Source organism: Pan troglodytes, chromosome 1, assembly GCF_028858775.2.
Source record: "Pan troglodytes isolate AG18354 chromosome 1, NHGRI_mPanTro3-v2.0_pri, whole genome shotgun sequence".
Taxonomy (NCBI): Eukaryota; Metazoa; Chordata; class Mammalia; order Primates; family Hominidae; genus Pan; species Pan troglodytes.
Genome location: NC_072398.2, coordinates 122,651,108 through 122,663,439, shown reverse-complemented (window position 1 = coordinate 122,663,439; position 12,332 = coordinate 122,651,108). Strand labels below are relative to the sequence as shown.

At 43.1% G+C, this 12,332-nt stretch overlaps 1 protein-coding gene across 5 annotated transcripts in view; it reads right to left on the bottom strand.

Annotated features, from left to right (window-relative positions):
• The window catches only part of AKNAD1 (AKNA domain containing 1), a 42,777-nt gene that overhangs the window by 12,591 nt on the left and 17,854 nt on the right, over positions 1 to 12,332 (bottom strand). For 4 of the 5 annotated variants that reach the window (XM_016923697.4, XM_063816176.1, XM_016923704.4 and 1 more), the window contains exons 7-11: positions 10,482 to 10,638; positions 7,848 to 7,975; positions 7,362 to 7,443; positions 3,462 to 3,553; positions 115 to 212 (exon numbers count right to left, since the gene is read on the bottom strand). In XM_016923697.4, the coding sequence (XP_016779186.3) occupies positions 115 to 212; positions 3,462 to 3,553; positions 7,362 to 7,443; positions 7,848 to 7,975; positions 10,482 to 10,638 (557 nt within the window). The remainder of the gene's footprint in view (positions 1 to 114; positions 213 to 3,461; positions 3,554 to 7,361; positions 7,444 to 7,847; positions 7,976 to 10,481; positions 10,639 to 12,332) is intronic. The other variant, XM_016923701.4, reaches the window with a different exon arrangement.

The following is a 12,332-nucleotide window of genomic DNA, read 5'->3' as shown; positions in this document are numbered from 1 at the left end:
TAGTGTAGGGAAATGCTCTTGGAGTGGCAGATGGCAAGCTGGTGCCTACTGCGAGCAGACCCCATGGGGAGGGACACTGAAAAATGAGCACCCAGCCCAAGCCCATCAACTTACTGGGAGTTGAATCTGAGTGTGGTGCCTTTTCATGAAGGACAATTGAAAATCTTCCACAGTTGATCCTTCCGTGGCCCTTTTTCTCCACTTTTTGCTTCCTAAAAAAAGGTGCATAAGATCCTGTAAACTTTTAGTGCATTTCCAATAGATAGGGAAAGTTTTGGTAAAGTTGAAACGTTAAATTTTGTTATATTAGAGCCTGGAACAGTGTAGGAGGGGCTTGTCATCCTCTACACAGAGCTCTCCTCTGCCTGCCTGTTTGAGAGCTTTTCTACAAGAAATTGCACCCCAGCACAATTTGGCCTGATAAGAAAATGTATACAAGACAGGCCAGGCGCGGTGGCTCACGCCTGTAATCCCAGCACTTTGGGAGGCTGAGGCGGGCGGATCACGAGGTCAGGAGATCGAGACCATCCTGGCTAACACGGTGAAACCCTGTCTCTACTAAAAGTACAAAAAATTAGCTGGGCGCGGTGGTGGGCGCCTGTAGTCCCAGCTACTCGGGAGGCTGAGGCAGGAGAATGGCGTGAACCCGGGAGGCGGAGCTTGCAGTGAGCCGAGATAGCGCCACTGCACTCCAGCCTGGGTGAAAGAGCGAGACTCCTACTCAAAAAAAAAAAAAAAAGAAAATGTATACAAGACATGAAAAATAAATGTTTTGTTCTGCCGAGGTTAATATCTAATCATCATATACACATTCACAAAACACATTTGAAGTATGGAATTATAAAATTTGGAGTTTTCCTCATGCATCAAAATCCATTCCAGGCTGGGTATGGTGGCTCATGCCTGTAATCCCAGCACTTTGGGAGGCCAAGGAGGGTGGATGGCTTGAGACTAGGAGTTCAAGGTCAGCCAGGGCAACATGGCAAAACCTCATCTCAAAAACAAACAAACAAACAAACAAACAGTTCCTACCAGGGGAAGAAACTATGCTATACGTCAGTAATGGGTCACGTAGCTTTGGTCCTGGAAGTACAAGCTGATTACAACCAACAACTCCAGCAAAGTGGGCTTTGTCGGGTGTCTGTGGGACTAAAGACTGTGGGAGCATGTGAAGGTGATTTTAGTTGCACATGGCCACCAGGTGGCGTCAGAAAGAAGCAACTGCAATGGACATTGTTTAGGAGCCTTCCTGTGGCCCACCTGCAGCTTCCTCCCTCCTCCTCAGAAATCCCAACTCCTCCAAAGGAATTCGAATTAATAACAGTTCTGAACAAAGCTCTTGCTAAGCTCCTGGGATACAGTCATAGCCCCCAGGGAAAGTTGTTCATTCTTAGTATGGAAGGCACTGTGCCCGAGATATCTTGGCATAAATGAGGCAGATTGCCCAGGGCTAGGGTTTGAGCCCAAGGCATTGCTGGGCAAACACATGCTCGCCGCGCTGTGCCCTGGCCTGCTGTTGGCGGAGAAGGGATGGGGCTGCGGGTTTGTGGGGCTGGGGCTGAGAAGCCAGGCTCTTTCCCTCCTCTTGGAAAAACATGCTGTCCTCTTGAGTCACATATTTTCTCACACCTCATTTTCTGTCTCCACCCTTCTCCTCTGGGGCATTTGAACATCTGCTCTCCAAAGTGGGAAACGTGGATCTCACTCAAGTGCATGCAGTCCAACACAGGACTTTTTCTGCTTTTAAACTCCTTTGTGTACTCAAATCTTCTGGCCAAACATAATTCCTCTGGAGAAGACAGTTTTTCAACAAGACAAAGCAGCTAAAGTACACACTTAAATCCAAAGTTTTGCATCAGAAATAACATAAAGGGATAAGCATATTTTACATTTTATACATATGTAATTTATCCACTTATATATAAACAATTTACAAATATCCTGAAAACAGTATGTACCTCAGCAAGCTTCATAAAGGACAAGTCCCAAGAGAGAGAGATTTAATCTTCTAACAGAAAGAATATATAGTCCTCCCTTCAATCAATAATTCCTCAGGGATTATGTAAGTTACAAGATTTTAATTCATAAGTCATGTGTATCTTCTCATCACTCCCCAGCAGTGGATTCACTGTGATATTTGATTTTACACTTGGTTGTGCTTGTCTTTCCAGCTTGTCTATCATAAAAAAGTATTATTTAGTCTGGAACATTGGTCCCTGTCTTGGTACTTAATGTACTTCTGTAGGGTCTAGACTAGGAATTTAGAAGAGAGAAATTTAGTACCTTGAGTGCTTAATAAAAATGGTTCTTAAATGTCAAAATACTTTCATTATACTTAGTAAAACCTTTAAAAATCCAAAATTAGACTTTAATTCAATAAATAAAAATAGTAGGCCTGGGATGACTCAGTGAGTAAGCTTCATGAGTGCCCCTTGGATTAAAGGGCAGCTCAAAGCTGATGACTGACAGGGTGGTTTAATGGCCCACACACAATGACACATGACCATTTTTAGCACAAGCTTCATGCAGTTTCTTTTCTCAGGGGTGGACACTCATTAGAACTCTTAAGGCAGGTGCCCATTCCCACAATGGAATGCTTTCTAACAGGAAGCCTCAGTCTTTCAGACCCTGTCATCTGCTTCTATTAGAGTCCATTACGTACATATAACAGTGGTTGCTAAACACCTGCTGCCTCCCTGACTCTTGACCTTCCAAAGGTCAATGAGCCAAGCTTTGGCCGGAGTCCACAGTGAGCTTAGAGGTAACATCTCTCGCTACCTGAAAGAAGCTTCAAATAAATGATACTGAATCGACACAGATTAATAGTTGCACCAATGGGTGTTTCAAAAACAAAGGATTTCTCCTGAGGATTTTACATGATTTACAGCTTGTTAGCTCTGGAAGATTTCGTCCTTAGGAATGGGAGGAAATCAGCCCGAGAAGAGGGATGAGGCTTGTTCCTGGGACTGGGGGGCTCAGGTGAAACCCAACAGAGAAGACTTTTGCTCATCATAAGGAGAGAGTAGGGATGGTGGGAGCTGTTTGTTATACAGGATAAGAATCCCCCATGTGGGCAATGTTCAAAAGCCTACAGGACCACCCTCCGTGGGCTGTAACCATGATTCTTAACCAAGGGGGCTTATCGGAATCACCTGGGGAGATTTAAAAGCAATATTCCTACCAGAGCCCCACCGCTGGCGATGCTGAGACAGTAGGTGGGATGGAGGCATGTGCATGATTGTAAAATCTCCCATGGTGATTTTGATGTTCTCCCCAGTTGAGGACCACTGCTAGAGGATCTGTAGGGTGCGAGGGAGGCTGGGCTCTGTGCCCAGGCCTGAGATCTGTGACTCTATAACTCAGCCAGTGGCCTCAGTTAGTTGCCGCCCACTCTCCCTGGAGTTACTATGCCAGGACTGACTCCAATCCACCCTGGGAATGTAGCCGCAAGAAGCCCTCACCATTCAAGGAGCCTGCGACAGAAGGCACAGCTCGGACTGGGTGCCGTCGTCTCTGCACAATCCTGCCTTCTTGGAGTGCCCTTGGGGTCTTCCTGCGCCACAAAGCACACAGATGGAGATGTGATAGAGGATGTGACTCACGCCGCAGCTGCACGCGCACAGCCCAGCAAGCAGCTGAGGTCCGGCTGAACTTGCCACCTCAGGCGGAGAGACTCGCCAAACCTCTCCTCCAGTTGGGGAAAGGGAGGCGCAGGGGGACAGGAGGAAAAGAAGAAAGAGCCCATCCTTAGTTCTGATGTGTCACTCAGTCAGGGCTGCGCCTCTAATGGCCTGGGCTGAAGAATGGAAGTTTCCTCCCTGGCTTGCTTCCTTCCTCCTCTAAACAGATTTTAAAATCTGGTGTACAGATGACAGAATACTTTCCCCTTTTTATTTTTCCCTTAGTTTCAAATTACTCCAAGCTTCGCCAGAGAATGAACAGATTTAGGAACATAATTTTTAGATCTATTAATCTGACCGCTGGCTAGTAGAGCTCTAAAAGCCTTTCTAAATAAATATATTCAACTATGAATTAAAACAGGGTTTAGGGACTGTCTGGGGGCCTAAATGATTGGTTATATGTCCCTCTTTAACACAAAACAATTACTCCACTGACCTGTGAGGGCTGTTACCACCCACTGTGTATTTTTGACTAAGGTCTTACCCTTTATGTAAGTAAAAAATAAATATACTTTTCCCATCATTATAAACAATGGCAGAAGCATCATTGTACACATAGCTTTTTCCACATCTTGGATTACTTCCTGAGGAAATGTCTGGGCCAAAGGTTGCGAACATGTTTGTGTGATGACCCATATTGCCAAATTGCTTTCCACAAAAGTTGTACAGATTTCACAGCCACCAACAATGTGGATGGCTCAGTTTGACCACACCTTCCTCTGCATCAGGAATTATCACTTGAAAATGTTTCTGTTAATTGAAGGGAGGGGTGTGTCACCTTTTGTGTTAATTTGCATTTCCTCTGTGACTAAAGGAAATAAGTCTGTTCCTATATGCTTATTTATTGGTTGTATTTCCTACCTGTGACTTTTTTTTTTTTTTTGAGACGGAGTCTCACTCTGTTGCCCAGGCTGGAGTGCAGTGGCCTAATCTCAGCTGACTGCAACCTCCGCCTCCCGGGTTCAAGCAATTCTTCTGGCTCAGCCTCCCAAGTAGCTGGGATTACAGGTGCCCACCACTACCCCCAGCTAATTTTTTGTATTTTTAGTGGAGACAGTTTCACCATGTTGGCCAGGCTGGTCTCGAGCTCCTGACCTCATGATTCGCCCACCTCGGCCTCCCAAAGTACTGGGATTACTTTAATTGTGAGTAATTGTGTGAGCCACTGCGCCCAGCCTTACTTGTGACTTTTTAGCTCATGTCCTTTGTCCATTAATTTTCTTGGAGGGTTTCAGTGTTTTCCTGTTACCATTTGTTAGTTGTTCATGATGTGCCAGGTGCTTCCCTTATAGTCTCCTTAATACTTCCAACCATCCTGGCACGTTGTCTCCATTTTAATGGTGAGTAATCTGAGGCCTGGCGGATTTAAGCAATTTGGCAAGGTTGCATCATGAGTAAGTGGGAAAGCTGGGATTTTAACTTTTGCCTATCTGATTGGTATGCTGTGTTCTTTTTTTTTTTTTTGAGATGGAGTTTCTCTGTGTTGCCCAGTCTGGAGTGCAGTGGCGCAATCTTGGCTCACTGCAACCTCCACCTCCCTCCCAATTTCAAGTGATTCTCCCACCTCAGCCTCCCTTCCAAGTAGCTGGGACTACAGGAACACACCACCACACCCAGCTAATTTTGGTATGTCTTAGTAGAAACAGAGTTTCACCATGTTGGTCAGGCTGGTCTCGAACTCCTGACCTCAAGTGATCCACCCACCTTGGCCTACCAAAGTGCTGGGATTACAGGCGTGAGCCACTGCACCCGGCCAGTATGCTTGTGTTCTTAACCACAGTTCTGCTCCTTGGGGAATTTGTCACAGCATTTGATATAATGAAGTTCTCAACAATGAACATTATTTGCTCTTAATATTTTCTCAGTTGTCTATCTACATTTTTTTAATTGATGGTGGTTTCAGTTTTGTAAACAACTTAAAATATCAATATTGTCAAGGAGGAGGTGCGAGTGGCCAAGAAACATATGAAAATAGATTGAGTTTCAAAAATAGCAAGATTAAAATAATGAGATATCAGTTTTCACTTATGCATTTGGCAAAAGTTGGAAAAAGAAAAAAATGTCTGGGGTAGGCTCAAACTGGGGACACCAACATTCCCACGCACTGCCCTAAGCCTATAAACCCCCATGGACTTCCTAAAGGCCAGATTATCAGAATTTTCAGCATGTACCATTTGAACCATTAACTGCAATCCTAGGGTTTTATTCTAAGGAAATGATCAACTACAAAAGTTTGCATGTCAAATGATGTTACCTGAAGCAGTGTTTATGATATCAAAGAACTGGAAAAAACTAAATCTCCATCAATAAGAGATTGTCTAAATGTGTCAGAGTACATTAGTATAATGAAATATAGTGCAGTCATCAAAAATGAAGCGATAGGTTTATTCTAAGTGATGTGGAGAGCTGCTCAAAATATAACATTAAATGAAAAGCATAAAACAATATATATAGTAAAATCCTATTTTGGCCAAAATGTATATATAGGAGAAAAAAAGACTGGAAGGATATACACTAAAATATTAGCAATGGGCCAGGCGCAGTGGCTCATGCCTGTAATCCCAGCACTTTGGGAGGCTGAGGTGGGTGGATCACCTGAGGTCGGGAGTTCTAGACCAGTGTGGGCAACGTGGTGAAACCTCCTCTCTACTAAAAATACAAAAATTAGCTGCATGTGGTGGCACATGCCTGTAATCCCAGCTACTCAGGAGGCTGAGGCAGGAGAATCACTTGAACCCAGGAGGCAGAGGTTGCAGTGAGCCGGGATCGCACCATTGCACTCCAGCCTGGACAACAAAGCGAGACTGTCTCAAAAAAAAAAAATTAGATTGATTTTCCTCTCAGTGGAAGTTTCTTCTTTATACTTTTCTTTATTTTCTCATTTCTCTTGTAATAAGCATGTATCAGTTTTATAATTTAAAAAAATAAGGGTTTTTTCATCCATTTTTCCCGTGTTTTTTTTTTAATTTTTATATTTTATCATTGCTGAGCTTACAGGGTTACTCCTCCACTGACATTTAAGGCAGATTTACATAAGCAGAATGCAGGGAGGTGCCCCTCCACCTGAGTTGGAGACCCGGGCTTTAATATCACCTATCATTTACCCTGAACACATATCACCTTTCTAAACTACTCTTCCTCTGCAAAAAGTCTTTGCAAACTGTAAAGCTCTGAGCCAACATAATTATTATATCATTGTTTACTGCTTATTATAATATTATAATATAATATCATTTAAGACCCCGGGGTTGTTAATCCCAGCATTTCCAATTCATTCGAAATGAAATAATCTCTAGACCCTCAGAATTTAAAATGTGGTCCGCAGACCAGAACCAGCAGTTTTGGCATCACCTGGGGCTTGTTAGCAATGCAGAATTGCAGGCTCGCCCCAAACTTACTGATTCAGAGCCTGCATTTTAACAAGATCTGCAGGTGATTCATAGGCTCGGAGAAGTTGGAGAAGCTCCGGTCTAGGTACGCCTGCCAAGATTCTCAGGAGTGCAGAAAGTGGGAAACCGTCAGCAGTACCAGCCATCACCAGCACTGACACCCAGGATGCCATTAGGAAGAGGTAAGTGATCTTGATTATGCCAATTTCACAGTCACATTCAGCAACACTGGTTTTAGTTAAAGAGCCAACAATGAGAAGAACCCAGCCAGGCCCCGGCTGCAGGACATAACCCCAGAGTTAGAAGACAGCCTCATGGCCACTTGGTCTGGCTTGTTCTGGGCAGCTGCATCTCCATAATGACCGTTTAGGTAACTAATTTAAAAAAAAAAAAAAAAAGCAGTTTGAATGTTAGAATCAGTTCTTGAGCTACCTGGGAGCTCCACTATTTGGAATCATTTGGCATCACCCCTGGGATGGTGGGAGCGAGCAACCTAAGGCAGAGAGTGCTGTGGGCCTCATGCGGCCGCTTGACCTTCACCTCTCCCCGCGTCCCCCAGCCCCAGCTGTCCCGTCCCTCAGATCTCTGCCCAGAGGGTTGCAGAGGCTGGCCAGGCCCTGCTGGTGGGGCAGGTGAGGAGCCAGGCTACCAGGCTTTGTAACTTGTGGTCCAAGACTGCTTTTCCTGTGGGAGCCTCGTGGGCCCCCCTGGAGGCTGCATGAGGAAGGGGCCTCTTTCTGTGTCCTATGTCTGCTGGGGCTCCAGGGCTAGGACTCACGTCTGCGGGGCCAGCTCACAGAGCTCCTCGTTGGGGGCCTCCTGCGGCCCTCCTTGGGGTGTCCCTGTTACCTCACTCCCACCTGAGCCTCGAGGCCCAGAAGGGTGGCCGGGGTGCTCCTTGGGAATCTGGGGGAGCCACACAGAAAGACTTGAATTAGAGCCACAGTCCCACTGGAGGTGACTCAAAATCAGTTCAGCATCCCTACAGCACCCCTAAGGCACCATAACATCCTGCCTGTCGTCCCCACCCCTGTCTCCCCCAGCTCTTTACCTAGCTGTCTTCTCATCCTCCAAGACTCAGTCCAAATCTCACCTTCTCTGAAAAACCTTCTCCCTTAGTAATTCAAACCTTCTGCATTTAGTTACTTTTGGTCATATCCCATTACTTAATAGTCATGATAGCTAACACCCAGGAGTAATGTACTCACTGTGAGCCAGGCCCTATTTTCAGTACGTTACTTATATTAACTCATTTAAACATCATAACAGCCCTGTGAGGCAAGTATTATTATCTGCATTTTACAGAAGAGAGAACTGAGGCACAGAGAGGTTGCATAACTTTCCTAAGATCACAAAACTAATAAGTGACAGAGCCAGTATGTGAAACCAGGTAGTCTGGCTTCAGAGTCACGCAGAATGTATTATTATTTTCTGCACTGTGCTTTTTAACATTTCATAATTATATGTTAATTTTTTTTTTTTTTTGAGATGGAGTCTTGCCCTGTCACCCAGACTGGAGTGCAATGGCGCAATCTCGGCTCACTGCAACCTCTGCCTCCTGGGTTCAAGCGATTCTCCTGCCTCAGCCTCCCAAGTAGCTGGGATTACTGGCGCCCGCCACCACGCCCGGCTAATTTTTTGTATCTTTAGTTGAAACGGGGTTTCACCATGTTGGCCAGGCTGGTCTCGAACTCCTGACCTCGTGATCCGCCTGCCTCAGCCTCCCAAAGTGCTGGAATTACAGGCGTGAGCCACCGCACCCGGCTTAATTTGTTATTAAGACATATACTTAATAAGTATATGTCTCTCTTACAGAAATGTAAGCATCTTGAGGGCAGGTGATTTGTTTGTTGTTCATGTTTTATCCCCAATACCTAGAAAAGTGCTAGCCTATAGCAATACATACTGCTGAGTGAATGAAGGATGCCAGCACTAGACTCTTTCCAGAACCACTTACCACAAAGTTATTTAGAGAGTTCTCATCATTTCACAACAGTAGCTGTAAACTTGGGACCAAGTAAAGAAGAGCAGATCCAGACCCCAGGGAGCTGCCAGGTAGAGGGCAGGGCCAACCCTGAGGTGGCCTCACAAAGACTTGTGACTCCTGCAGGTCCAAGACTAGCAGGGCAGCCGCTGTGAGCCTGGAAACTGCTTGGGTGCCTTGAGATGGGCTGTTACATCCACGGTGGCTCAGGGCTTCCTCTATGAAACATCGACTCTCCTGGGCTTTCAGCTGGACATTCAGGATTCAAAGATGAGTGCAGAGTCACAGAGACAAACGAGACCCAGTGCTGCGGGGACACAGAGGCCGGGGCCAAGAATTCCTCCAGGTGCGGGGGATTGGGGGGCTTGGGGGTGAGGAGGGTGGCTGACTAGGGATGCGTAAATGACCTGACGCTAGAGCTGGGCCTTGAATGAGTGAGATTTTGCCAGGCAGGTAAGTGCTTTGAGGAGGCAAACACTTCTTCGGAAGGGCTAACGTTGACATAATCTTTGTCACTTTGTCCTTCGCTTTGACAAAATCCTCATTCAAGTTTGAATATCAGCCCCAGGCTGTGTCTTCAAATACTGTATGAAACTAAAGAGTCCATTTAAGGTATTTATTTAAATGATTCTGTTTCTCAGAATTTTGATTTTAGTCTGAATGTTCTGATAGTTGAGGCTACAAAGGCAAAAAGTATAGAAAGACAGTGGTGGTTAATTTGAATTCCCAATCTTGCATAAGTAGAAATCCAAAAGAATTTAACTTGAGAGAAGGAAAATGCAGAAGTGGATTCATGGGAAATAATTATTTCACTGAGTGTGCTATTCTTTATTTTCAGGTGGCTCATGCCTGTAATCCCAACACTTTGGAAGGCCAAGCGGGCGGATCACTTGAGGTCAGGAGTTTGAGACCAGCCTGGCCAACATGGTGAAACCCCATCTCTACCAAAAATATAAAAAATTAGCCAGGCAGTGGTGGCATGCACCTGTAATCTCAGCTGCTTGGGAGGCTGAGGGAGGAGAATCACTTGAGCCCGGGAGACAAAGGTTGCAGTGAGCTGAGATCATGCTACCACACTCCAGCCTGGGTGAGTACAAAACTATGAAGAAAAAAAATTATTTCTTCCAGGCATGATCTACAAAAATTTTCTTATTAATTTGGAAGAAATAGCTCTTCAGTGGTTTAATGGATTTAAACAGCATTGTTACATCCTAAACTATAAAGATGTTTCAAAAATTAACACTTGAAATAGCTTCTAATCTTTAAAAGCTGGTTCCATTTAAAATAATATAATTCATGGGACTTTGGAAAGTTAAATTTTCATGAGATATTAAAAATGGAATTCAGTGAATCCATGAATTAGGAGTCTATAAATGCAAAAACACCATTTTTCCTGGCACAAAATTAGACTGTACATTGCTGTATTACCTCATTTGAGAGTGAAGAGAAGGTGGAGGCCAAGTCATCCAGGGTAACTGGAGAACTCACAGGAAGGGAAGGAGCTGAAGTATATTTGCCTTCATCCATTTTCTCTTTAACATCTTCAAGCAGCATCTCCAATTTGAAGATTTCACCTTCCACTTTTCTAAGTAAACATAAACACACAGGCATCTTCTGGGCTATGTGGTTGGCATTCTAATTAATAATGACAGTTCTTGAATACAGCATTGATTTATATTATTAATGTGGCCTGTCTTCTGTCACAAAGGATAATGGGAGCCTGCATGACTGTTCATAGTTTCTCTGACAGCCTGGGCTCTGATCTTCACCTGCTGTCCATTAGCTGCGTATCCTTGTATAAATCACTTAGTATTTCTGGGCCTCCAATGTCTCACTTATAACCTGGGATAACAATACTGTACCTTACTTATCTGGATTTGATGATTTTGAGATCCCTTACAAGGGATTCTAAGAACTGTGATTCTATGGAATTACTTGTTATGCTAATTTAAAAAGAGGAAGAATATTAGATATCTGAATAATTTAATTAACAAGTTCTAATCCATATGAATATATGTGTATGTGTATATAAATATATATTTTACCCAACAAAGAGAATCCATTTTCTTCAAATCCATTACATTTATAAAAATTTACCTTGTAACAGTCCACAAAGGAAAATTTCAAGAAAATCCAAAATATTAAAAATTGTACTACCTACATTCTCTTATCACTAGACATTAACAACAAAAAGATAGCCCCCCCCCAAAAAAAACCCTGTTTAATTAGAAATTTTAATACCTAAATAGCTTTGGATTAAGTAGGAAATAAAAATGAATGTTAGGCATAACTTACAAGTCAATGACAAATGAGAGAATAACATAGGAAAACCAATGTAATGCAGTTAAAGCAGTACTCTGAGGAAAACTTCTAGTCTTAAATGCATTATTGGGGGAAAAAATCAAAAATCAATCAACTATTTAAAATAGGAAGATAGAAAAGGGAATATAAAATAAACCACAGAAAAGGATTCATAAAATTACTAGAAATAAATGAGACTTAAAAGAATTTGATCAATAAGATAAAACATGTTTTCTTCCAAAATATCTATGAAACAAACCACTGGAAGTCTGAAAAACAAATAACATTAAGAATGAGAAAGGAAAAATAGGACAAATTTTAAATCAAAAGGCATTGAAAAATCCATATCAACACCATTTAAAATTTAGGTGAACTGGGCAAGTTTCTAGAATAATATAAATTATTAAAATTCACTTTTAAAAAAGTAGAAAATATGAAAAGACCAACAACCAGAGAAAAATGGAAAGTGTTAAAAATCTACTCCATGAAAGGCATGAAGAGTGGGATAATGGGTGAGTTCTACCAAGCCTTTTAAAAAAAATTTCAATGTCTCTAATATGTTAATTTTTATGTATTACATAGTTTAAAATGTAATTTATTACAGTTTGAAAGCATATATTTCAACATATATTTTTAAAGGAGAAATTTAAATCAAGTATATGCAGACCCCGAAGCACGTGTATAGAACCTTGGAGTTCACTAAACATAATTCTACCAAGACTTTTAAGCAACAGATAAGTCCTATATTATTAGACTCTTCCAGAACATGAAAAGAAAAGGGGCCCGGCGCGGTGGTTCACGCCTGTAATCCCAGCACTTTGGAAGGCGGAGGTGGGTGGATCACGAGGTCAGGAGATCGAGACCATACTGGCTAACATGGTGAAACCCCGTCTCTACTAAAAATACAGAAAACTTGGCGGATGCTTGTAGTCTCAGCTACTTGGGAGGCTGAGGTAGGAGAATGGCGTGAAGCCGGGA